Source organism: Eubalaena glacialis, chromosome 11 (genome assembly GCF_028564815.1).
Source record: "Eubalaena glacialis isolate mEubGla1 chromosome 11, mEubGla1.1.hap2.+ XY, whole genome shotgun sequence".
Lineage (NCBI taxonomy): Eukaryota > Metazoa > Chordata > Mammalia > Artiodactyla > Balaenidae > Eubalaena > Eubalaena glacialis.
In genome coordinates, this window is record NC_083726.1 from 60732651 (window position 1) to 60759209 (window position 26559).

The 26559-nt window shown below is 39.7% G+C and overlaps 1 protein-coding gene across 1 annotated transcript in view; it reads left to right on the forward strand.

The window, feature by feature from the left end:
* Window positions 1–139: 139 nt before the first annotated feature.
* Window positions 140–26559, forward strand: part of SARNP (SAP domain containing ribonucleoprotein) — a 51813-nt gene continuing 25393 nt past the window's right edge. Inside the window, exons 1-9 of the mRNA XM_061204700.1 lie at window positions 140–246; window positions 12976–13075; window positions 15352–15398; window positions 15625–15692; window positions 19125–19176; window positions 20018–20091; window positions 20542–20570; window positions 23802–23827; window positions 25351–25419. Of these exons, the coding sequence (XP_061060683.1) occupies window positions 211–246; window positions 12976–13075; window positions 15352–15398; window positions 15625–15692; window positions 19125–19176; window positions 20018–20091; window positions 20542–20570; window positions 23802–23827; window positions 25351–25419 (501 nt within the window). The 5' untranslated portion in view covers window positions 140–210. The remainder of the gene's footprint in view (window positions 247–12975; window positions 13076–15351; window positions 15399–15624; window positions 15693–19124; window positions 19177–20017; window positions 20092–20541; window positions 20571–23801; window positions 23828–25350; window positions 25420–26559) is intronic.

The following is a 26559-nucleotide window of genomic DNA, read 5'->3' on the forward strand; positions in this document are numbered from 1 at the left end:
TTTGAGAGAGGTGGGGAAAGCCGCCTGGAGGAGTGAGGGCGACTCCAGCTATTGACTAATGGAAAGAGCTGATGGTAGGAGGCGGGAGTAAAAGCCACAGCGATTGGCCGGCCGTGGCTGTCGGCGCCGAGGCGGGAGCTCCCGCAGGCGGAGGCGGAGGCTGAGGCGGAGGCAGCGGGTGGGGGCCTGGCGGAGTGAAGGGGTACCAAGATGGCGACTGAAACGGTGGAGCTCCATAAGCTGAAGGTACCGTGAGGCGGGGAGGGCCGGGTCGGACTTTTCCGGAGACTGAATTCTGCCGGCTGGTTTGCCCCTTTTCCTTGCAGGCTCTTCAGCGTCGTTTTCCGGCTCCCGCCGTAGTTCTGTTCTTTTGTGCCTCCCTTCTTCCCCACTACGCCTTCCCTAATTTCCCATTTCTCCTGACGGTTTTACTGTATCTTTACTTGTTATTCGGCTCCTTCCTCCACTGTGGTGTCGTCCGCCACTTCCCCATCGGGTTGTGTAAGTGCCTTCAACCTGTTCTCTCTTTTCCTTTCTCGTCAGACTGCATTACGTCAGTGGTCCCCTCCTCTTGGACCCGTGCCGGGCCCGGGACCCCTTTTTCTTCCCTGGGTTGATGCTTTCCAGTCTCTTGTCCAAAGCTGAGATTCACGGTAGCAGATGATGGCAGCTTCGTGTATTCTGCCTGTCTAGGTCTCAAACTTGATCCAGAAAATGCTTCCCCTCCCTTTTTTTAGGTGGGGTGACGCCCCCGGGGCAAACTTGGAAACCTGAGGAGAGCCCTCCGAAGATGGGCCTCCCCCTTAGAGGCCTGAGGTTTAGGAGACCTTAAGAGGTAGTGAAGGCACAGATACCCCAGATTGAAAAGTTTTTCGAGTTCTCTCAACGCTGTTCTCCGTCCGCCAGCCTTCCCCCAACCCTGCCCTCCATCACCCAAGAGACAAGTCACTCAGGGCTGTAATATTTTGGGAAAACGTTTCCAAGGTTAGGGTTACCTCTGTCCCATTTCGTATCGCGGACGGACCCTGCATCTCTTGGTCTCACCACTGGGTGACAGTCACAGAAGCCGGTTTAAGTTGTGTCTTGGGAATCTTAATAGCTGTTTCGTGTTTAGATTATTATTTTCCTGGAAGAAAAGAGTAGTTTCTTTTAGGGTGAATTAAGAGAATATCTCGATTAGTTGTACATTTGTGGTTTCACAAGTAGTTTTCCCATCGCGTGTTTCGGTCTTGTTTTGGTCACATCCCGGGAACCTTTGAGAAACCAGGCTGATTTAGCCCAAGCTGAAAACTGATCCTTTAAAGTTTGATGAGCTTTAAAAAAAAAAAAGTATAAGGAGAGTAAGGGCAGAGAGAGGTACTTGTAATCACTTATTAGTTGACACGAATTAGACTTTCTGTGAAAGTTGCTAGGTTTCTTGCTCTTGGATTCTAAGCTGTACTAGTGGGGTTTTGTGTTATCCTGGAATTACTGTTAACTTGGTGGTGCTGAAGTGTGTAGATTGTATCAGTGGTCTACTAATAGAATGACAAGTAGAAGAAGTTGAGCAACTACCTCCATTATATGTATGCTTACTTGTATAAATTATGTACTACTATAGTGTTATGTATGTTATAAAATATACACAGAAAAGGAATTTTTGAATGAATGGGATAAAAAGGAAATATGAATAGAGGATCTAATACTTTTTTCCTATTAGTTCCAAAATTTTTATTTATTTATTTATTGCTGCATTGGGTCTTCGTTGCTTCGTGGGGGCTTTCTCTAGTTGTGGCGAGCGGGAGCTACTCTTCGTTGTGGTGCGCGGGCTTCTCATTGCGGTGGCTTTTCTTGTTGCGGAGCATGGGCTCTAGGCGCGCAGGCTTCAGTAGTTGCAGCACGTGGGTTCAGTAGTTGTGGCGCGTGTGAGCTCAGTAGTTGTGGCGCACAGGCTTAGTTGCTCTGTGGCATGTGGGATCTTCCCGGACCAGGGATCAAACCCGTGTTCCCTGCACTGGCAGGCGGACTCTCAACCACTGTGTCACCAAGGAAGTCCCCTTATTAGTTCCATTTTTGAAACCCCTAGAGTAAGTCACCAGCCTTATGAGTTGCCTTTATGGATTTTATGTTGGTTTGTGGAGTTCCACCTTACATAAAAATCTGTATTTGTCAGTTCTATATTAAATTTGATTTTGGGGCTTCCCTGGTGGCGCAGTGGTTAAGAATCCGGCTGCCAATGCAGGGGACACGGGTTCGAACCCTGGCCTGGGAAGATCCCATGTGCCGCGGAGCAACTAAGCCCGTTCGTCATAACTACTGAGCCTGCGCTCTAGAGCCCGTGTGCCACAACTGCTGAAGCCCGCACGCCTAGAGTCCGTGCTCCACAATAAGAGAAGCCACTGCAATGAGAAGCCTGCACACCGCAGCGAAGAGTAGCCCCCGCTCACCGCAACCAGAGAAAGCCCGCACACAGCAACGAAGACCCAACGCAGCCAAAAATAAAAATAAATAAATTTATTAAAAAAAAAAAATCTGCCTGCCAGTGCAGGGGACATGGGTTCGAGCCCTGGTCCGGGAAGATCCCACATGCCGCGGAGCCGCTAAGCCCATGTGCCACAACTCCTGAGCCTGCGCTCTAGATCCCGCGAGCCAGAACTACTGAGCCCGTGTGCTACAACTGCTGAGGCCTGCGTGCCTAGAGCCCGTGCTCCGCAACAAGAGAAGCCACCACAATGAGAAGCCTGGTCACCGCAACGAAGAGTAGCCCCCGCTCGCTGCAACCAGTGAAAGCCCGTACGCAGCAATGAAGACCCAACGCAGCCAAAAATAAAAATTAATTAATTAATTAATCTTAAAAAAAGAAAAGAAAAGGTGTATTTAAAAAAAAAGAAAAAAATTTGATTTTGATTGGATAATGTCCTCTGACCTGATTTCAGGTAGTCTTAGAGAACATGAGGCAGTCCTGACAGCCTAAAAAGGGTTCACTCTTTTAATCATATTTGCTTGTCTTTGCTTTTTCTCTAGAGCACTTCTTAACCTTTTGGAGGTCACAGATATCTTTGAAACTCTGATGAAAGATATGGACCCTTTCCCCAGATAAAGGCATGTACACATACTTCGCATGCAATTTGAGGGGCTTCATCAAATTACCTTGGGACCCTTGAGGATTCCCTGGACCTCTGGTTAAGAACCCATGCCTTTGATTCTAACTTCCAGGATGGTTAATGTTTGGTTCCACTGTTGCTCTTGATGGTGTGATCCTGACTTTTGGGTTGACCTAGGGTTTATCTCTTTTTTTAAAAAAAAACTTTCCATTTTTATAAAGGGAATTTGGGGCTTTAGCGTGGGGTCTCAGAGGAAAGGAACAGGCTTTGAAGTAGGAAGGAAAAATATTACCTATCTGAATTGATATGTAAATCCACATCAACTGCAAATTTCTGAAGATTTTGTAGAAATGGAGTCATTCCAACACAGTTGGAAAGAGAGACTGAATTATGGGTGAAAATGCTCTGAACTGTAATAGTACCAGATTTCCAGTCAGTGTGAGAAAAGGGACTACAGAGGAGAGAACAAGAAGGGTGTACTAGTTTCAGAGTGCTGCGAACAGTGAGACGTTGTAATATTGAAGCATAAAGTGCATATATGTTGGTTTTTGAAGATAGTTTGGAAAGGAAAGTAGGTGAACTATGCGACTGGAGGTATATTGGAGTGATACTGAAAAGGACTTCTAAGTTGTGTAAGGTGTTCGGTTTTTGTCATGTAGGCAGAAAGTGGGGAACCTTTGGAGATTGGAAAGGAGAGCTGATGTGATCAGTTTTTGGTTTTTGTTTTGTTTTGTTTTGTTTTGTTTTTTTCTTTGCTGCATGGCTTGTGGGATCCTAGTTCCCCCACCAGGGATCGAACCCCGGGCCCTCGGCAGTGAAAGTGTGGAGTCCTAACCACTGGACCGTTAGGGAATTCCCAGTTTGTGTTCTTTCGGCAGTAAGAAGGATGGGGTTTGGAGAGGAAGAAATGTCACCAGCTAGATTTTTATTACAGTAGTCACTCCCCTGCTTAAAACCCTTTAATTATATCCCTGCCAATCTCTCCAGCTTAGTTTCTCACACTCCAGCTACAGTGGCTTTATTTCATTTCTCAGAGTGGCTATTCATTAATTGCTAACATTTACATAGCATTTACTATGTGGCAAACACTGGTCAAATCTGTTTGTATACATTAATTGATTTAATTCTCATGATAATCCTAAGACAGTAAGGTAAATGCCTGTGTTGTCCCCATTTAAAACTGAGAAAAAACGGAAGCTCAGAGAGGTTGGATAACTTGCCCTAGGTTGCACAGGTAATAAGTGGTGGCTCAAATCCAGGCAGTCTGTCTCCAAAATTCCTGTCCTTAATCACTGTGCACAACTGCCTTTCTTTACCTTAGTGCTCAGAACATTTACACATGCTTTTGGCTGCAGTGCCCTTGCCACCCCCATCCCCCATACCTTTGTCTAATTAACTGTTAGTTGCCCTTCAGATATCAGTCAAACATCATTTAACCAAGGAACCCTTAGGTAGGATGGGTTCCATCTATCCGCACACAAGGTCAGACCACTTTTTAAACTCTTTTATAGGACCCTGTACTTCTTTTTTTTTAATTAGTTAAACATTATGTATATGATCATTGATTGCCTTGTTTCCCTACTAGATTGTAAGCTCCATGTGGGCAAGAACTCTTTCTGTTTTGCTTATAATTATTTTCTTGTATCTAAGATAATGCTTGACACACAGTGGGTACTCAGTAACTATTTGTCAAGTGAATAAACTTACTAAGACTTGAAATAAGGTAGTGGCTTTTAGAGTAGGAATGAATTTGAAAGAAATTTGGAATATAGAATTACAAGCATTTATAGATCAGTTAGATGTGGGAGGAATGAAAGATGACTCCAAGTAGTGATACCTTTAGTCTAAGTTGGGAGGAGGAGGAGAAGCCAGTTTTTTGCAGGAGAGAAGATAAGTTCAGTTTTGGGTATAAATGTCTTTGAGATATTCACTTGGAGATATCTAGTAGTCATTTGGAAATGTGGGTCTCCTGCTTAAGAGCTGAGAGCTGTCTCCAAAGAAGACATACAGATGGCCAAGAGGCACATGAAAAGCTGCTCACCATCACTAATTATTAGAGAAATGCAAATCAAAACTACAATGAGGTATCACCTCACAGCGGTTAGAATGGGCATCATCAGAAAATCTACAAACAACAAATGCTGGAGAGGGTGTGGAGAAAAGGGAACTCTCTTACACTGTTGGTGGGAATGTAAATTGATACAGCCACTATGGAGAACAGTATGGAGGTTCCTTAAAAAACTAAAAAAGAATTACCATATGACCCAGCAATCCCACTACTGGGCATATACCCAGAGGAAACCATAATTCAAAAAGACACATGCACCCCAATGTTCATTGCAGCGCTATTTACAATAGCCAGATCATGGAAGCAACCTAAATGCCTGTCAAGAGATGAATGGATAAAGAAGATGTGGTACATATATACAGTGGAATATTACTCAGCCATCAAAAGGAACGAAATTGGGTCATTTGTAGAGATGTGGATGAACCTAGAGACTGTCATACGGAGTGAAGTAAGTCAGAAGAGAAAAACAAATATCGTATATTAATGCATATATGTGGAATCTAGAAAAATGGTACAGATGACCGGTTTGCAAGGCAGAAATAGAGACACAGATGTAGAGAACAAATGTATGAACACCAAAGGGGGAAGCGGGGGTGGGCGTGATAGTGGTGGGATGAATTGGGAGATTGGGATTGACATATATACACTAATATGTATAAAATAGATAACTAAGAAGAACCTACTGTATAAAAAATAAAAAATAATAAATAAAATTATTTTTTTAAAAAGAGCTGAGAGCTGAGAATAATGGTTTGGGACTTATTCAGAAATATTTATGAATTGCCTACCATGTGCCAGCTACCATAGGCACTGGAGATACAGCAGTGAACAAAGCAGACAAAATTCTTGCTTTCATGGAGCCTATATATATATATATATATGTGTGTGTGTGTATATATATATTTGGAGCTTATATTTTATTAGGGGAAGGTACAATAAATAAGTAAAATTTATAGTATGTCAGATAGTGATTTGTAGAGAAAAATAGGAAGAGGGAGTACAGTGGGAAGAGAAGGGTATTATAATTTTAAACAGGATGACTAGGGGGAAGGCCTCATTGGAAAGGTGTTGTTTAAGCAAAGACTTGAAGGAAGTGAAAGAGTGAGCCTTGTGCAAAGTATTATAAGAGGACCTTAGAGGTGATCATTAGGACTCTGGCTTTTACCCTTAATGAGATAGGAAACCAATGGAAGAATTTTGAATAGAGGAATTACATGTTCTGACTTAAACTGTCAAAGATCACTCTGACTACCTTGTTGAGAATAAACTATAGTGAGGTTCAAGGGCTGAAGAGTTTTTGCAGTGATCTGTATGAAAGAAAGACAAGAGGGATTAGATTCTGGGTATATTTCGAAGGTAGAGCTGACAGGATTTGCCAATAATTGGATTCTGGGAAGTGAAAAAGCCTTTGGTACAAGTGGAAGGATGAGAAGACCAAAGTCTCCTTAGTGAATGTCTTAGTGAATATCTGTATTTACAGGGTTGGGTGGAAGAAGAGCTAGCAAAGAGGCTGAGGAGGTGAGGTAAGAAGAAAATGGTAAGAGAGATAGAGTGTGCACATGAAAGCAGTCCTTCATCTTGGTATTTAAAATTGGGCTTGGGACTTCCCTGGTGGCGCAGTGGATAAGGCTCCACGCTCCCAATGCAGGGAGCCTGGGTTGGATCCCTGGTCAGGGAACTGGGTCCCACGTGCATGCTGCAACTAAGAGTTTGCTGCTGCAACTAAGGAGCCCGCCTGCTGCAACTAAGACCCGGCGCAACCAAAATAAGTAAATAATAAATAAATATTTAAAAAAATAAAAAAAAAACATAAAATTGGGCTTAAATCAGAGAGATCTGAGCTGGCATATTGGCTCCACTGTTTTCTAGCTGGGTGATTTTTTTTAGCAACTTATTGAGTCTCTTTGAGCCTCAATTTCTTAATTTATGAAATGCAGTCATAATACCAACCACATAGATGTTTTGAGAATTAAATGAGGAAATGATGTTCAAAGAACTTAGCCTTTTGCCTGGCATGTATTAATACTTGAAATTTGAGTTCCTATCATATGAAATGTTTAAATGGTGTAAAATGCCTCTGTCTTCAAAGGTTTACAAACCAGATTGAGAGTTAACAGATGAAAATGATTTGAATCAAAATTCAAGATTAATAAATTAGAAATCACAGGGTGATGAATGATTAATGTCAAATGTATTATGTAGTCAGTTGATCAGTCCTTTCTCTGCTGTTTGGTTAGGTAGCATGAAAAATGCCTTATTAATACTGAGAAATGGGATTTTTAGATTGATATTGAAAATTTAATTTTTGAATAGGTAATTCATGCGCAACCTCATAATATTAAAGGTATAAAAGGGTACATGGTAAAAAGTTTCCCTCCTCAACAAACTTCTTCTTCGCAGATTCAACTAGTGTTAACTTACCTGTTTCTTGTCCAGGCATCTTGTATATACACATATGAGTGGTGTGTGTGTGCATGTTATTTTTTACATTAATGTTAGTATCTTATATACAATGTTGTGTAACTTGGCATTTTTAAGTAGCCTTATTGAGATACAATTCACATACCATACAATTCACTCTTGCTTTTTAAATATTGAGTTGGCCAAAATGTTCCTTCAGTTTTTAAGTAAAAATAAAAGACACATTTTTCATTTTCACCAAGAACTTATTGAACAATGTATTCACTGTTTTGTTCCACTACCTTCTGCCATTTTTCAGGCAAGTTCATAATTCCATCTTCCCAAAACTTTTTATCTTTTTGAGCAAAGAACTGTTCCAGGTGCCTTTTACAGTCTTCCAGGGAATTGAAATTTTTTTCATTAAGATATTTTGTAAAGACCAAGATAAATAAAAATCCGAAGGTGCAATGTCTGGTGAATATAGTGGATGAATCAGAACTTCCCAGCCAAGCTGTAACAGTTTTTGCCTGGTCATCAGAGAAACATGTGGTCTTGCGTTATCCTGATGGAAGATTATGCGTTTTCTGTTGACTAATTCTGGACGCTTTTCGTCGAGTGCCGCTTTCAGTTCGGGAGCAGGACTTGTTGGAATTAATCGTTTGGTTTTCCGGAAGGAGCTCATAATAGAGGACACCCTTCCAATCCCACCATATACACACCATCACCTTCTTTGGATGACGACCAGCCTTTGGTGTGGTTGGTGGTAGTTCATTTCGCTTGCCCCACGATCTCTTCCATTCCACATTATTGTACAGTATCCACTTTTCATTGCATGTCACAATTTGTTTTAAAAATGAAACATTTACATTTAAGTAGAAAATCACATGCATAAATAAGGTCAAGAAGGTTTTATCCTGCTTAAGTTATGTGGAACCCAAACATCGAAGCGATTAACATAACCAAGCTGGTGCAAATGTTTTTCAGCTCTTGATTTGGATATTTTGAGTATGCTGGCTATCTCCTGCGTGGTATAATGTTGATCGTTCTCAATTAATGTCTTGATTTGATCATTATCAACTTCATCTGGTCTGCCCAACCGTGGAGCATCGTCCAGCGAGAAATCTCCAACACAAAACTTTGCAAACCACTTTTGACATGTTCGATCAGTCACAGCACCTTTTCCATACACTGCATAAATCTTTCTTTGTGTTTCAGTTGCGTTTTTACCTTTCTTGAAATAATAAAGCATAATATGCCGAAAATGTTGCTTTTTTTGTTCCATCTTCAGTATTAAAATGGCTACACAAAAATTCGCCAGTTTTGATGTTTTCTTTTAAATGCACACTGATATGACAGCTGTCACAATACAGTCTAACCAAATTGTTTCTAATGAAGTTAAAGACAACTAAGCACTACTAGAGTCATCTTACGGAAAAAAAACTGAACGAACTTTTTGGCCAACCCAGTATGTTGTTTTAAAACATTTTAAAGTCAAATGCATATAAAAATGGGTAAGATTTGGGCTTCCCTGGTAGCACAGTGGTTGGGAGATTGCCTGCCAATGCAGGGGACACGGGTTCGAGCCCTGGTCTGGGAAGATCCCACATGCTACGGAGCAACTAAGTCAGTGTGCCACAACTACTGAGCCTGTGCTCTAGAGCCCGCGAGTCACAACTACTGAGCCCACATGCCACAGCTACTGAAGCCTGTGCACCTAGAGACCGTGCTTCGCAGGAAGAGAAGCCACTGCAGTGAGAAGCCCGTGCACCGAAACGAAGAGCAGCTCCCGCTCGCCGCGACTAGAGAAAGCCTGCACGTGCAGCAGTGAGACCCAGTGCAGCCAAAAATAAATAAATAAAATGAATAAATTTATTTTAAAAAATGGGTAAGATTTGCTATTATAAGTTATTTATTTATTTATTTATTTGATTGCGCCGGGTCTAGTTGTGGCTCAAGGGCTTCTCAGTTGTTGTGGCATGTGACCTCTTAGTTGCAGGATGCATGTGGGATCTAGTTCCGTGACCAGGGATCAAACCTGGGCCCCCTGCATTGCGAGCACGGAGTCTTAACCACTGCGCCACCAGGGAAGTCCCTATAAATTCTTATTTGAGGCTTTAAAAGTGTTTTGTTTTACTAATGTAATTGTGCCAAAATGAAATGTGTGAAACGACTTCATTTTCAGCTATTTTGTTTTTACTCATCTATTTCCCTTTTGAAATAATGTCCCAGTATAGGAGCGGAACCCATAATGTAATAATAAAGTAATACAACAGTGTGTAAAAACTATATGTAACATTCTCATTTGACCAGAGAAGGGGATGTGGAGGTGCTGAGAAGACTGCTGAATGAGCCAGAGACCTGAGGTTAGGGACTGGGAGCCAGTGGGGGGCTGAGATTTCAGTGACCAACAGCAATAGCAAGGTCAGTGGTCAGCAGTGGTGGATGCTATCCAAGCTAAACAACCAGTTGTACCAGTCTGTCAGCTTCAAGTCTACCAGATCAGCATCCTGTGCAAAATCCATCACCGACTGTCTGTTTCCCTGTCATCTGGAGGTTTTTGTAAACTTTTGTCCATATCTACACAGTTTTGGGAAGGAAGGAGAAGGGAGGAACAACTATTAGAAAGTTGAATTTTGAATTGCCTGAGTATTTACATTCCTTTTCCCTAGGTGGTCTTAATGTTACTTAAACCAGGAGAAGAAAAAAGGAATGGAGTCTTCTGAGGAAGATTAGGAGTTATAGGAAGTAAAGAAATTGTATTGCTTTGTAAACAAACAACACCCTCTGAACATACACACACGCGTGCACACACACACACACACACAGAGTAAATGATATATTTAAAATGTTAGGTGATCTCTAAGTGCCGGGGTTACATAAGACTTTTTTTTCCCTCTATACTTTTCAGAATTTTCAAACTATTCTACAGTGAACATAATACTTTTATAACCAACAAAATTCTTAAAAGTGTAACTAAAATCAAAAGACTTGTTCTCCAGGAAACTGAGAAAAAATAAAGTACCAACATGGGAAAGATCAAGATTCTTATTTAAGGTCCATTACTTAAGAAATGGACCTTAGAGATCACTTAGAATCTAGATTCTAGATTAATACTATTCACTGTATCATCTGTAGGCCAGTGCTCATCCATGAACTGTTACTGGGTAATGATGAGATAAGTTTTAAAAAAAAATTAAGTAAGCTTTTAGAAACTTTTATAGCAATTTGACATCACTGCTACATCCAAGTGTATGACCATTTTTCTAGTAATTGATTTTATTGTTTCTTTACAAAAGTATTGGTCCACAACCTGGTTGGAATGCTATAAAAACTTGGCAGCCCTATCAGTCTACCTATTTAAAAATATATTGATCTATGAAATGCAGAAATCTGAGAAGCAGTGATTCTGTCTAATCTTGTCTAACCCTTCACCCAGTGTCTGTCTAACACTTACAAAGTGTTAGTAGCTGCCAAGCACTATTGTAAATGCTTTATGAGTATTTGCTGGTTCAATCTTCATAACAACCCTATGCTGTAGGTACTGTTGCATTATCCCCATTTCATAGGAAACTGAGGCACAAAGAGGTTATGTTACTCACCCAAGGTTACACAGCTGTAAGTGGTAAAGCTGGAATTTGAACCCAAGGTAGTCTGACTTCAGAGGCCATGTTATGCTTTGCAGCCACTCCACACTTTTAATGGGTGATTACCTACCATATTTCTCAATAGAGCGTGCTGTTGGCTTGTTGAGTAGAACAGTGTTCCACATAGTATCCCTCCCTGCCTGCCTGTCCCACTCACTGAATGCCCAATCAGAAAAAAAAACAAACAAAAATCTCCCCTCTCCATTTCCAAATGTTTGCTTGATTGAAAACCTTCTAGAGCTGACCAGCATATTCCCTTAGTTGTAAAGTTCTATAGGAATCTGCTTTCTAACTTCTACTGGTTGGTCTTAGATCTGTACTTCGAAACTAGTAAAGTCTTTTTTCAGGACAAATATCTATCTGTGCACTGATCTGCATATAGGATTTTTGGAACCTTCCTTTTCTTGGTGGTTCTCCTTGGATCATCGTGTCATTACGCTCCTTAAAATGAGAATATAGAGCCCAGGAAGGCTATTAATCACTTAATATAGATTCTGGGGCTTCCCTGGTGGCGCAGTGGTTAAGAAACCACCTGCCAATGCAGGGGACATGGGTTCGATCCCTGGTCCGGGAAGATCCCACACGCCGCTGAGCAACTAAGCCCGTGCGCCACAGCTACTGAGCCCGCGTGCCGCAACTACTGAAGCCCACGCGCCTAGAGCCCGTGCTCCGCAACAAGAGAAGCCACCACAATGAGAAGCCCGTGTACCACAACGAAGAATAGCCCCCACTCGCCGCAAGCAGAGAAAAGCCTGCGTGCAGCAACAAAGACCCAACGCAGCCAAAAACAATAAATAAAATAATAAAATAAATTAAAATATATATATATATAGATTCTGTTTTTTAGTTACCCTTAACCTAGAATTACTTTGGTAACAAATCATACTGTTAGCCCTCTTTGCACTTGTGATCATCTAAAACCCTGACTGAGGTCTTTATCCTTTGAGTTACTGTTGAGCCAGATCTTGTTCATCTGGTTTTTTAACAATTTAAGTTTTGAATATAAGTGTAGTACTTTATAGGTATACCTTATTTTTTCTAAATTGAGTCTTCATTTTGGCTTATTGTTTTCCCTGAAGAGCCAGCAACACCCCCTGACATCCCCACCCACCCACCTTTAGTTCTGTCAGTAATCCATCAATTCTTCCTCCTTCTCTTGTCTGCAAAGTTGATAAGTATACCTGTTATATCTTTAGTCAAGTTACTGATTTAAAAATCTTCAACTCATGCCATGTCGTGGCATGCCATTACATATTTTTTTCCATTTTGGCAAAGATCCTTTAAGTGATTCATTATTGACATTAAGCTAGCTAATACATCTACCTATTTCTGTGGTGGTCAAACTTGTATGCATGTATATGGTAGATTGCAGTAAAGGATCTGGGATAATAGATAGTAAGGAAAATCTGCTTTTAGATCATTAGGTATTCTACTTAAAGATTCATTCTTTGCTTATATGAGCTGGTACAGTAATTGTTTGGGAAAAAAAGACCACCCACCCTCAGAAATAGCTAAAGATTTATGTAATAAATGTATGAATAGATCAGAATTTGATTAGGTTTATTCTTCACCATCTGTTAGGAAAGTCCTCTTGCATATTGAATATTGTTAGGGGGAAGCAGATCATCTTTGTGGACCTAGAAGCTTGGTGGGATTAAGACAGTAGTTTTGGGTTGAACTTTCGTTTCTTTTTCTTTCTTGTGAGAACTACCTCTTTTTCTTTTCTCCCCCACCAGGTTCATTCTGTAAATTAAGGAAAAGCTTTATTCTTTTTTTTCAGCTTGCTGAACTAAAGCAGGAGTGTCTTGCTCGTGGTTTGGAGACCAAGGGAATAAAACAAGATCTCATCAACAGGCTCCAGGCATATCTTGAAGAGCATGGTGAGTTCTTTGTGGAGGCAAAGAGTGATGTGAGTGAGGGGATTAATTTTTTTTTTAATAGTTTTATTTATTGTATTTATTTATTTTTGGTTGCATTGGGTCTTCATTGCTGCATGCGGGCTTTCTCTAGTTGCGGCGAGTGGGGGGGGCTACTCTTCGTTGTGGTGCATGGGCTTCTTATTGTGGTGGCTTCTCGTTGCAGAGCACGGGCTCTGGGCGCATGGGCTTCATTCAGTAGTTGGGCTCGCGGGCTCTAGAGCGCAGGCTCAGTAGTTGTGGTGCGCGGGCTTAGTTGCTCCGTGGCATGTGAGATCTTCCCGGACCAGGGCTTGAACCCGTGCCCCCGCATTGGCAGGCAGATTCTTAACCACTGCGCCACCAGGGAAGCCCGAGAGGATTAATTTTTAGGCTCTGCCATACAGAAGATTTCTTCTTTTCCTTTAGGTTGTTGATGATGTAAGATTTTAATTAACTCTATCAAGAAAACTCTTGTCATCTAAAACAGTGGTTATAATGAAAAGAAATACCCCCCCTTTTAAAAAGACATTGTAATTTTATTTCAACAAATTATTTTCAAGGAAGTATGGGAAAGCAAGCATCATTAGACTGAGAATCGGAAGATTTGAAGTCTATTTCCTCTTGAGCCAGAAATTTACTAGGTAACTTTGGACAGCCACTGTTTTCATGGCTAAGTGTCTTTTGTGGTCTGTGAAGTGAGACAAGTGTCTCCACCCTTGAAATCCATAAACCTAAGTAATCTCTGGTCCCTTCTAGCTCTGACATTCTCTAATTCCACTTTAAAAAACAAACACTTCATTTAAGGCATAGTATCATCCCTCTCTGATTTTAATTTATTCCCTTTCATTCCCCAACTCTCTTAGGCAACTATTCTAATGTGTTTGATATATATTTTTTGTCTTTGTCCTTATAAACCGTGTAGTGTTGTTTGGTCTACAGTAATTTTATGTAATTGGCAATGAGGCCATAGCCTTACTTTATTGCACACTTTTTTCTCTAAGTACTGTGTTTTTTTAAGATGTAGCGGTCATCTAGTCTATTGATTCTAATTCCTGCGTGGTATTCTAGGATGTATAGAATTCACCATGTTTTATTTAGTTCACCCGATGACTGACTCCTGAACTACTTCTTTCATATTCCCTTATATTCCTGTGTGAGAGTCTTGGGGGTATATACCCAGGAATGGGGTTGCTAATAAATATCTGTTCATAAATGTATAGTTAATATGACTAAACACCACTAAATTGTTTTTCTGAATTACTGTATAAATTTCATCATCAGCACATGAGGGTTCACTGTCCTAACAAGTGGCCTAATTTTTGCTAATCTGTTAGTGGTTTCAATTTACAATCCTCTACTTATTAAAAAGTTTAAACATTTCTTTTGTTCGTGGTTCTTTGGCTTTCTCCTTTGCCCATTTTTCTTTTGGGGTTCTCATCGTTTGCTTGTTAGTTTGCAGGCATATCATATATTCTAGTGACTATTCCCATGTTGGTTTTAGACACAAATATCTTCTTTGACATTTGTTTCTTTTTCTGCGGTATCCTTTCCTAGTTTGGGTTTTTTTTTGTACTTCTAAAGAAAATTTATCATCTTAATCTTTTTTTTTTATTAATTAATTAATTTTTGGCTGTGTTGGGTCTTCATTGCTGGCCGTGAGCTTTCTCTAGTTGCGGCGAGCAGGGGCTACTCTTTCTTGCAGTGGGCAGGCTTCTCATTGCGGTGGCTTCTCTTGTTGCGGAACATGGGCTCTAGGCGCACGGGCTTCAGTAGTTGTGGCACACAGGCTTAGTTGCTCCACGGCATGTGGGATCTTCCTGGACCAGGGCTCGAACCCATGTCCCCTGCGTTGGCAGGCAGATTCTTAACCAGTGCGCCACTAGGGAAGCCCCCTTTCCTAGTTTTGAAAAATAAGTTTTTTGCATAGTACTTGCTTCTGGGTTTTTTGTTTTGTTTTTGTTGTTTTAGAAATTCTTCCCCACCACTAAATTCTGCCACAGTACTTTTTATTAATGTTATAGTTTGACCTCATCATGTTTAGTTTTTCAGTCCAGCTGGAGTTCAACCTCTTAATTGATGTTAGTTAGGTAGAGAATATAGTTTTTATCTTCTCCATGTGGAGCAAATTTTATGAACATTTCTGCCTTCATTATTGAATTTTATTTTGGGAAAGCAAAATGATTATAATTTTGGCCTAAGTACAGTGATCAAGATGGTTTTGTAGCAGGGCTTGACCTGATTATTTTAATATTCTTTAGCTGAAGAGGAGGCAAATGAAGAAGATGTACTGGGAGATGAAACAGAGGTGAGTTGGAGAGAGTAAGGTTAGTCACTGGCCTGGCAGCGTGCCACTGCCTTGGTCACGTTGCTAAACATCAGTCATTAGAGGGCTTCAATGCTAACTCGTTAGGGGAGCATAAAGGGGGAATGAAGGTTCTGAAAGATTGGTTCGTTTTGGAGTTCTCATATTCTTCTGTTGATAGGTATTTACTCTTGATTTATTTTAACCATCTTGTTTCATTTGGTTTTAGGAAGAAGAACCGAAGCCCATAGAACTGCCTGTCAAAGAGGAAGAACCTCCTGAAAAAACTGTTGATGTGTAACTATCCCTTTTTTATAATGAGGACAGAGCAGACGGTTCTGGATTTTTTAGTGTTACACTCTGTTTACCTCTTATACATTCCCATTGGAATGTATACATTCCCATTTTTTTGTTTTTAATTTGGTTGCATCGGGTCTTAGTTGTGGCTTGCTTGCTCCTTAGTTGTGGCATGCGAACTCTTAGTTGCGGCGTGCATGTGGGATCTAGTTCCCTGACCAGGGATTGAACCCAGGCCCCCTGCACTGGAAGGCAGATTCTTTACCACTGTGCCACCAGGGAAGTCCCCCATTGGCTTTTTCATTTCTCATTAGATCATACATTTTCAGAAAGGTCTTGTTCATTTCAAGTACATGGTCCCAGTGAAGCAAAGTAACTTTGTCTCTGGGTTATGTAATAGATAATTAGGAGCAGGAGACTTCAAGCCCAGATAAAGTTTAGTTCTCTTAGCCTTTGTTGTATCACCGTAATAGATGATTCTTTTTCTGTATAGAGAATCATGCACATTTTCTGCATATAAGGAATTTTGTAAGGGAAGAGGGTGCTGAGCAAGGTTATGTCTCAAGTAACACTGTATTCTCTTTTCCTTTTTGATTTACATTGGAGGAGGGGAGGACAAAGTACTAGAGTGAAAAGTGGATCTTGATTTATTTAAATTATTCCACAAGGTTGATCATAAACATTTTTTATTTGGGGTTTCCCGGCAAATGTCCGGCCATCTTATACTCCAGCATGTTAAGAACAGTTGAGTCCTTTTTAACGTTTTTGTTCCTCATAGCTGTATTAATCCATTTAATTATAAAAGACAATAGATGTAAAAAGTCAAAGCAAACAGTACATAGAGGAGTATATAAATTGAAAATTAAGTACCCTTGTCTCCACCCCCACCTGACTTCCCAGAGGTTTTCAATATATTCTTTTGGAATATTTTATATGGTGTGTGTATATGTGCATGTGCAGATACATATGTACACACATGATGCATATTGTCAGTTTCTTGATTTTTTTTCACATATGGAGATCTTTCTATATCATCATATAATGTTTTTATTTAAATATTAGTTATAGGGACTTCCCTGGCGGTCCAGTGGTTAAGACTCCACGCTTCCATTGAAGGGGGCACAGGTTCGATCCCTGGTTGGGGAACTAAGATCGTGCATGCCGCATGGCACGGCCAAAAAAAAATTAGTTATATATAGGCAAGGTTCTAAGTGTTTTACATGTATTCTCATTTAATCGTCACGTCAACCCTATGAAATGAGGATAATTATCCTAGTAAGTGGTAGGTCTCTTTTTTTTTTAGCTTGTCATTATGGGATATTACAAGTATATACAAAAGTTAGGAGAATAGTAAATAGACCCCCATGAACCCATCACCTAGATTTAGTTGTTATCAACTTAGAATCTTATTCTTTCTGGCAGCTAATAATACTCCATTCTATGGATGAACAGTAATTTCACCAGTCTCCTGTTGATGGACATTTAAATTATTCATAATTGCAAAAAATACAGTGCATGTCCATATACAACTAATTTTAAATTTATGCAGGTATGTCCAAAGGATAAGTTTCTAGCAATGGATTTTCTGCATTAGAAAAGATGTGCATTTAATGTTTTATTAGATTTTGTCAAATGTTACTGCTTTCTAAAGCCATTTAGTTATCATCCATCATAGGAGGTTTATGTTTAGATATAATGCCTTGAGAAAATGGCCGATGGGATAGCTTTAAAATAGAGATGTTTTGGGGAGCTATGGGGCAAGAAGGAAGATGAAATAAATACAATGATAATTGGCCTGTGTGGGTTAAAAATTATGAAGTTTGAAAATTTGTAGTTTATTTTTATAATATGTAAAATGTGTAATTCCCTTGTTTAGAGGGCTTTAATTTTATCAGTGAATTTCTAAACAAAGAAATTGAAAGTGTGTGTGGGAGGGGTTGTGTTTTTGCTTGTTAGAGGGATAGTAGTGGTTAGACTAAAGTATGTACCGAAAGATTCTGGGTCCCCGTAGCATGGAGAATGTTTTGTATGTGACTGTGGGTAGGGGCGAAACTTCTGAGTGAAGAGAAGAAATTTCACATGAGCCCCAGAATATGATGCTATTTATTGCTTGAGCTTAATTGTGCCTGAGGGAGTTGGAACAGAGCTGAAGGAAGCTTCTTCTCTCCGGTTCCCTTTCTGCCATGAAGTGTACTGATGGGAATGTGGAGGAAGTCATTAGCCTGGGGTTTGGTGGAGAGGACTGCTACTTTAATGGCATTGGACTTAAAGTAGAACATTAAACTTCAGTGTCCCTTTCTGCCTGAACAAAACAGAGAGGGTTGGGGAAGGAAAGATGACTGGGAAATGGAAAGAAATCAGAAATTTCTTTAAAAGTCAGAATGTACAGGGCTAATTTAGGTCCTTTGAACATTCAAAAGGAGATCCCCTTGCTTTGTCTTTTGCTTGAGGTTCTCCAAAAAGATACCTCTGTTTCTAGTTTGATTTTTTTCCCCCCTCCTCAAGCCACGGCACTTAAATATTGCAGGACTTAGTTATGGTCAGCAGGGGGCTCCCATTGCTTATCTGTCAGTCCAGGGACCTCCAACAAAAGGATGGAGGAGAGAGTAAGTTCCTGTTCCAGAATTGCTTCCTCTGAAAATGCCATTAAACCATTACTACCTTTCAGGGCATCAAATGGGAAAAGTGTCTGGGATATTGGAACAAAAGCCTCCCATGTCTCTAAATGAGGGACCTTAATGAGACTGGTTATGACCCACAGTTTTATGAGGGTTGTTTGGTGGAGGGTTAATGCCCTTCCACTTATCCTGAGTACTTCCGAACTTTGTCTCCCGCCCCCCTGGTCCCCCCTCTTTTGTTTTCTCTTAAACCTTTTGACTAGTAACTTACCATGTTTTCCTAATTCAGACTCCCCTTAGCCTTTTTTCTTCCCACTCCCTTTGGCATTTTTATTTATCCCACTTTGACTGTTCCAGCTGGAGCTATGGTCCCATGGGAGATATAAGGGATTTGTAAAAGAAGGAAACCAGACCTTGTAGAGCACTCATTAATTGTGATGAAAATTGAGAGCTGGTATTTAAATGAGGGTTGGAGGAATAGTCATTAGTCCAAAAGTACATTTAAAGTTCCTAAAAGTAAATGAAATGATTTCCGGTGTTCTTTGAGCATTTCCCTCAGCTCAGTATATTTAACCAGACTTGTTTCCTTGTTATTTTCTTATACTCTAGCAAAGTAGCTTAGTCTGTTATTTAAACTCTTTTATCAGTAGATGACACTTCAAGGAACTAAAGGTCTAATGGGCTTCATGTTTTTTTGGTCTGAAGGGTGGTAGAGAGATATGGGACAGAGGACATGATTCAGGTGAATTCTTATACACTTCAAAGGTTTTGGTTTAGAATATCAGTCTTCTGATTTTAAAAATCCCTTTTCCAGGGCAGCAGAGAAAAAAGTGGTAAAAATTACATCTGAAATACCACAGACTGAGGTAGGTATTCTTTCAGAAGAGCAGTCTATATATATATATATCTTTCTGTTTCTTACCCTTTATTTTGTCTGTATCATCACTTTAAAATATTTACTCATAGGCAGAAAATCAGTATTGACAGATTTTGGTATTGATACATTTTTCCACCAGCCACACTTGGGAATATATTTGGGCTGGCATAGTCACCTTTGAGGCCGTAGTCTTTTTGTATAGTATTCTGGTCTTAGTGGTAACTCTTTTTAAGATGTTTATAAACTAAGATTAGAGTTTGAGAGGATTGTACCTTGGAAGAGATGAAAAGTTACAAGGGAAGGTGTCACTCTTAAGTTACTACTAGCTAGCTGGTGAGATTGAAATTTCTCTGGATTCTGTCTCAAGATCTCTGAAACTAGGTTCCAGTGAAGATCTGTGGGGTTTTTTTGTATTATTAAAATAGAGATGGCATAGGACAACGCTGCCTCATTTCTAACTGAAAGAGTACAACTAGTGTTGGAACCAAGCTGTTCCTTTGATCCATTTTCAAAGGTCAGTCAAACACAGCTTTTGTCTTCTTGGCTTGATACAGAATGCGGGTTTTATTTTATTCCTTCCCTTTTGTTTTTGAGGACATGAATGTAATAATAGTCTTTTTGTGTTTGCTTTCTGGAAAGGACTGTTGAGTTAAGCCCTGGGATGGATACAACCTGATATCTTCTATGATTGTCAATGTAACTCAGTTTGGACCTTAAGAAATTAATCCCTATGTTGTAGAGATACACACCTCTAAATGACTTTTCTCTTAAAAGAAGGAAACCAGAAATTGAATTTTTCTCTTTCCCTTCTTTTGTCTATTATCACTTAGAGGATGCAGAAGAGAGCTGAACGATTCAATGTACCTGTGAGCTTGGAGAGTAAGAAAGCTGCCAGAGCAGCTAGGTGAGTGTTCCCAGCCTTCTAGACCTGAGATCGTGGTAATATGAAGGTGAGGGAATGTGTTCCTAGGTTTTAAATATAGTTGTTGATTTTAAGTAGAATAGAGGCCTTGCTGGAAAGAAATACTCTCTTGGCTCTATTCAGAACGTATCTGCTGATTGGTTGTAGTAGCTATAGATTGGGTTTTATTATCAAGCAGGGTTTTTGTAATAGGTAAAAGTCAGGAACTGACTGCTACTCCCAGTTCTGATAAGGCTACCTTTTAACTTATTCTCTGGACTCTTGGTGAGAAAAAGAGTCAACTGAACCTCTTTCATGGGGTTGTTAGAATTAGCTAATGATTGCAAGGCTTGAGATCACAAGCAAGAAGTGCCATATGTATACTTGACACGGAGACAGACAACCAGGAGTGTGAACAGCTTCCTAAAATTTAGCTTGTTTTTCTTTCTACAGATTTGGGATTTCTTCAGTTCCATCAAAAGGTAAGAGTACAGAGACTTCTGAGAAAGTTATCTTTATGTTTTTACTTTCTTGGCGCAACAGATTCCATTTCTCCAAATTAAGGTAAACTTGTTAGCTCTAGAAGCCTGTAAGAGGTTATTATATCCACCTCTTTGCTCTAGGTAAAACCATGCTTAAGCCTTCCTGGGCAATTTAGAGAAGGTGCTAAAGTTATGAGAGAATAGGAGGAAGTGCCAACATTTGTTTTCCTTTTCTTGGATCTCTTCAGAGAAGTTTCTAATACCTTCTTTATTCTGATGTCTCAAGTTAGCATGTAATTATTGTGTACCTGTCCAGTGTTATATTGCCTAGTGTGAGTGGCAAAAGGAAAAAAAGAGTCTCTTTTATTTTTTTTATTATTTATTTATTTTTTCTTTTACCTTCTAGGAATTTACAAGGGAATAATCTTGGGTAAAAGACTTAGCCACAAGGATTATCACAGTGTTATTTATAGTGATCAATAACTGGAAACAATGTAATATACAATAGAGAATTGGTTGAGTAAATGTGTACCATAGTACAGTTAAAAGACCATGAAGATGTTTAAAATTATACTGAAGAATATTTGTCAGACAGATAAGTGGAAAAAGCAAGTTATAAAATATTTGTAGTATGTTCCTATTTTCCAATAAAAGTGCATGTATGGTTAGGAAAAAAGATTAGAGAGATATATACTAAATTGATAACATTCGTTGTCTCTGGTTGGTGGAATTTTGAGTGACTTCGTTTTGCTTGTCTGTGTTTTTTAAATTTCTACATTGAATATGTATTTGTAATAAATTAGGGGGAAAAGTTACTCTTTTTATTTTATTGTTATTATTATTTTTACTTTTATTTATTTATTTATTTATGTCTGCATTGGGGTCCGTTACTGTGCACTGGCTTTCTCTAGTTGTGGCGAGCGGGGGCTACTGCAGTGTGCAGGCTTCTCATTGTAGTGGCTTGTCTTTGTTGTGGAGCACGGGCTCTAGGTGCCTGGGCTTCAGTAGTTGCGGCACGCGGGCTCAGTAGTTGTGGCTCACGGGCTCTAGAGCGCAGGCTCAGTAGTTGTGGTGCGCGGGCTTAGTTGCTCTGCGGCATGTGGGATCTTCCCGGACCAGGGATCAAACCCGTGTCCCCTGCATTGGCAGGCGGACTCTTAACCACTGTGCCACCAGGGAAGTCCCTCAGAGACTTTAAATGTAGTCTTCTGATCCAATGCAGTCTTCCTAGTGACCTGTTAGTAGTGTCAAGTCTGTTAAGAAAATGTCCTCCAAAGATCTTGTAGAGTTTTGCTATGCCTTTTAAAAGACTAGCAAGGGACTTCCCTGGTGGTTCAGTGGTTAAGACTCCACCTTCCAATGCAGGGGACGCGGGTTTGATCCCTTAGTTCCCCTGGTCGGGGAACTAAGTCCCACATGCTGCGGGGCAACTAAGCCCATGCACCACAACTAGAGAGCCCGCTTGCCCTTTAACTACTGAGCTTGTGTGCTCTAGAGACCGTGTGCCACAACTAGAGAAGCCTGCATGCCACAACGAAAGATCCCACCTGCCACAAATAAGACCCGACGCAGTAAAAAAAATAAATAAGTAAAAATAAAAAAATAAAAGACCAGCGAAATTCTGGTCACTGTCACTACATGCTTTAGAAACAGAATATTCTCTGACATTTAGTTATATCAAGAGAGAGATAATAGGATTGGTGATGGTACAACAGAAGTTTTTAATATTTATTTATTTATTTGGCTGCACCGAGTCTCAGTTGCAGCACACAGGATCTTCGTTGCCACGTGCAGGATCTTTTTAGTTGTGGCATGCAGGATCTTTAGTCAAGGCATGTGGGATCTAGTTCCCTGATCAGGGATCGAACCCGGGGGCCCCCTGCATTTGGAGTGCGGAGTTTTAGCCACTGGACCACTAGGGAAGTCCCAAAAGTTTTTAAAGACATTATTAAATGGTGCTATTTGAAGAAAGGCAAAAGTTAAAATTAATACTTAGCCTAAAGAGGAAAACTGACCAATAAAATAATGTGTAGGTAACATTCAGTGTTATTAATAAAATCCTAGAACTACAGAGTAGCTCTTAAAAGAGTAGAATTTGGCAACATTTAGAAGGAAATACTGTTTTATGAGTGAGAACATAAAAATATGTAACAGTTCCTAGTACATAGGTTATGGTAAAAGTTGAGTCCATACCTGAAAGTTTACAGTGGAAAGTTAGGGAACCAATTACAATATTGAGATTGCTTAAAATAAAATTCTGAAAAGTTTTAAGTAAATAATTATTGACTAGATTGGGGTTGGGCCTACAGGCTAATGTACTATTTGCTTCTTAGTGATAATTTCAGGACAGAACATTGGCTTTAAGAAGCCATAATTTTAACTCATTATAATAGTAGCTCTGGTCTTTTGTCCAGATAAGATGTTTTTCTCTTTTTTTGACAGCTTTATTGAGATATAATTCATATATCATACAACTCATCCATTTAAAGTGTATAATTCAGTGTTTTTTATATATTCACAGGGTTGTGCAGCTATCATCATAGTCTAATTTTAGGACATACTCATCATCCCCCAAATAAACCCTATACCCATTAGCAGTTTTTCTCATCCGCTCCCTCTGCCCCACCCCACCAATCAGCCACTAAGTTTTTTCTATATATGTAAGTTTGCCTTCATATAAATGGTATCATACAATTCATGGTCTTTTGTGACTGGCTTCTTTCACTTAACATAATGTATTCCAGGTTTATCCCTGTTTTAGGATGTATCATTACTTCATTTCTTTTTATTGTTAGATAATATTAGGTTGTACTGATATACCACATTTTATCTACCCCTCAGTTGATGCACATTTGGGTTTTCATTTTGTGGCTACTATGGCTAATGTTGCTGTGAACATTCATATACAAGTTTTCGTGTGGATATATGTTTTCATTTCTCTTGGGTATATACCTAGGAGTAGAATTGCTAGGTCATATGGTAAACTGCATGTTTAACTTTTTGAGGAACTACCAAACTGTTTTCCAAAGTGGCTGTACTGTTTTATGTTCCCAACAGCAATGGGTGCAGACATGGTCTCTAGATGTAATCTGTGCCTTTTCTTTAACTTCATAAGATAAAGGACATTTGTCCTATATATGATTTCTATGCTATCTAACTTGATTCAAAGACGTCAACTTCCTTTATGACTTTTAAGAATATTAAATAAAACTTTTTAATTTATTTCTTTAGGCCTGTCATCTGATGCCAAGCCTATGGTAAGAAATCTTTTTTTTTTTTTTCTTAACCTTGAGAGCCAAATCTTAACTCTGTACAGTTAGTTAAGTTAAAGATTTCCTTCTTCTCCCCAGATCAGAGGAAACTGAGATCATATGAGTTTGGTGACTGTTTTCAGTACAGTGTCTTATGTCCTAAATAGAAAGAATTGTTTGAGGTACTGAAAGGTCAGGAAAATTGCTGCATCTTCAAAGTCATTATAAACATCTTCCTTCCTACCACTCCTCTTGAAAAAAAAAGGGTAGATTTTGTTAGCTAGAGGACAATCCATATAACTCTTTGTTTTATGGTACTGGAGTTTTAGGGCCTCATCCAGTGGTTTTGGATAATGTCAAGCTCTTAATTACCACAAGAGAATCTGTGGAAGCAACTTATGAGCTCTATTTTGTAGACACTGATAATTTTCAACACTACCTGTCAAATACCAGAGAATAAAGACTAGGATAGTATGCCTTCTGGACCATTATGACTTGTCAGCATGTTTAGAAAATGCAAGCAAATGCTGTGAAATATGTTTAGCTTTATGAAATCCTGCTCTTGGAATTACAGTTTAATAATGTAAGTGAAGGTGAAATGTTTTAGTAGTAGTAGTAGAAGTTAGTAGCAGTAGTAGTAGTAATGATAATGTCCCAAATATCCTTATGATAAGTCTTATATATCAAGGCTTCCAAGAAAAAGGAAGGAAGGAAATTGAGTTGGGTACTGGTAGTAGATTTGTGTTCTGAAGAACGGAGAGCTGCAGTGACAGTTTCTCTTTGCCAGGGCATAGAGTTAAGAACTACTTGCAAAGGCTATGTATAGGAATTAACAATTTTGGACTGTGAATGATGGACTTGTTTGGAGGTGATGATTTAGACATTTATTTGCTTTTTCAAGCAGTGTTTGGCCTACTTTGATCTTAAACCCTCCCTAGGCTTTTGCCACCTTTGATGAATGAAAGAGGCGGGGCTGAATCTTTCACTGCATTCCAGGAGAGAACTTTTAATAATTAGTGGCATGGATGAGTGCCGCTTAGTTTCCTAATTTGGCACATAGGGTATCTTTGATGTTGTATAGGCTTATTTGAACTCTTAGCTTTGGACCATAGTTTGTGCCTTCTGTGTTTTCTGTTTTGATTTTTTTTTTTAATTTATTTATTTTTGGCTGCATTGGGTCTTCATTGCTGCGCGCGGGCTTTCTCTAGTTGTGGCGAGTGGGGGCTACTCTTCGTTGCGGCACCCAGGCTTTTCATTGTGGTGGCTTCTCTTGTTGTGGAGCACGGGCTCTAGGCGCGTGGGCTTCAGTAGTTGTGGCGCGTGGGTCAGTAGTTGTGGCTTGCAGGCTCTAGGGCGTAGGCTCAGTAGTTGTGGTGCACAGGCTTAGTTGCTCTGCGGCATGTGAAATCTTCCCGGACCAGGGCTCGAACCTGTGTCCCCTGCATTGGCAGGCGGATTCTTAGCTACTGCGCCACCAGGGAAGTCCCTGATTTTTTTTTTAATATTTTTTTTTCCTGTGTTTTTTGTAGGTTAACCTGGATAAGTTAAAGGAAAGAGCTCAAAGATTTGGTTTGAATGTCTCTTCAATCTCCAGAAAGGTAAGGTACTATTTTTGCAATGTTAGAGCAGCTTGGGGCTACATAGTTTGGAAATGACTGTCCTAAGAATAGAACTGGCTACTCAGCACTTCATTTAATGCAGTCCTTTGACTATCACCTCCTCTCACTGACTATTGATTACATTATGGCTATTGTTTAACAAAGTTAATTGTTTTTTTCTACAGATTGTTTGCATAGCTTCCATGCTAGCTGTTAGAACAAGGTTTATATTTCTCTTTGTTGAGTTCAGTGACGTTACATCTGCTTTAACTTCTGATATAGGCATAATGGAAATTAAATAATCAGGGGAAGACAGTCCTGTCTGTAGGTCAAAGGTACCTAAAAGTAAAATTTGGAGGTTCTTTGGAACAAAACTGAGAAAATTGTTTCATTCTTTCTGCCCCTCTGCTAACTGATATGTTTAGTGTAAGCAAGATGACTTTGTTGACACCATGCTGTGGGGAGTGATCAATTCTACAAGGCATTGTTGTGTTTGGAGTTTTGCTAGGCACATTGGAGAAAATGCTAAGGACTTTCCTGTTTGCCTAGAGCCGGTAGTCTCTTAATCTTTGTTTTGTGAGAATGAGAGCATGTTTCTTGGTTGTTCAAGTGGTGGTAGGATTAAGGGAAGACTATTTCAAACCAGAAAAACCATCATTAGGAAAAAAAAAAAATTATTTCCCACTCGAGTATGGAAGCATTTAGCTCTCTAGAAATCCATTAGAAAAAAACTTACCTGACGGTAGTTATATTTTTGCTCAGAAAAGAAAAATTGAATATATAAAAGTAAACATTAGTTGTGTCCCTATGAGACTCATAACCTTGCACACAACTGTGCTTCATCTTCCTTCCCTTTGGGTTACATTTTTTGTGTTTACCAGAAATATAGCATCATGTCTTTTTGCCCAACTTGATGCTGAGACCATCGGTATTCAGTAGGAGTATTTGGTGGTTTATGTGGAATAAAATAAAGGAGTTGAGAGGTAGGCAGAATATATGATTCTTAAACCACAAGCAGCTTAATAGGGAAGAATTATTATAAACCAAAAGTCATTTGTGTTTTGCAAGATGGTCAGGGGGAAAGGTGCCTTGGATCCGTGGCCCTTCTTATCATCTGTCTCCTTGTTTTGTATATGAGGC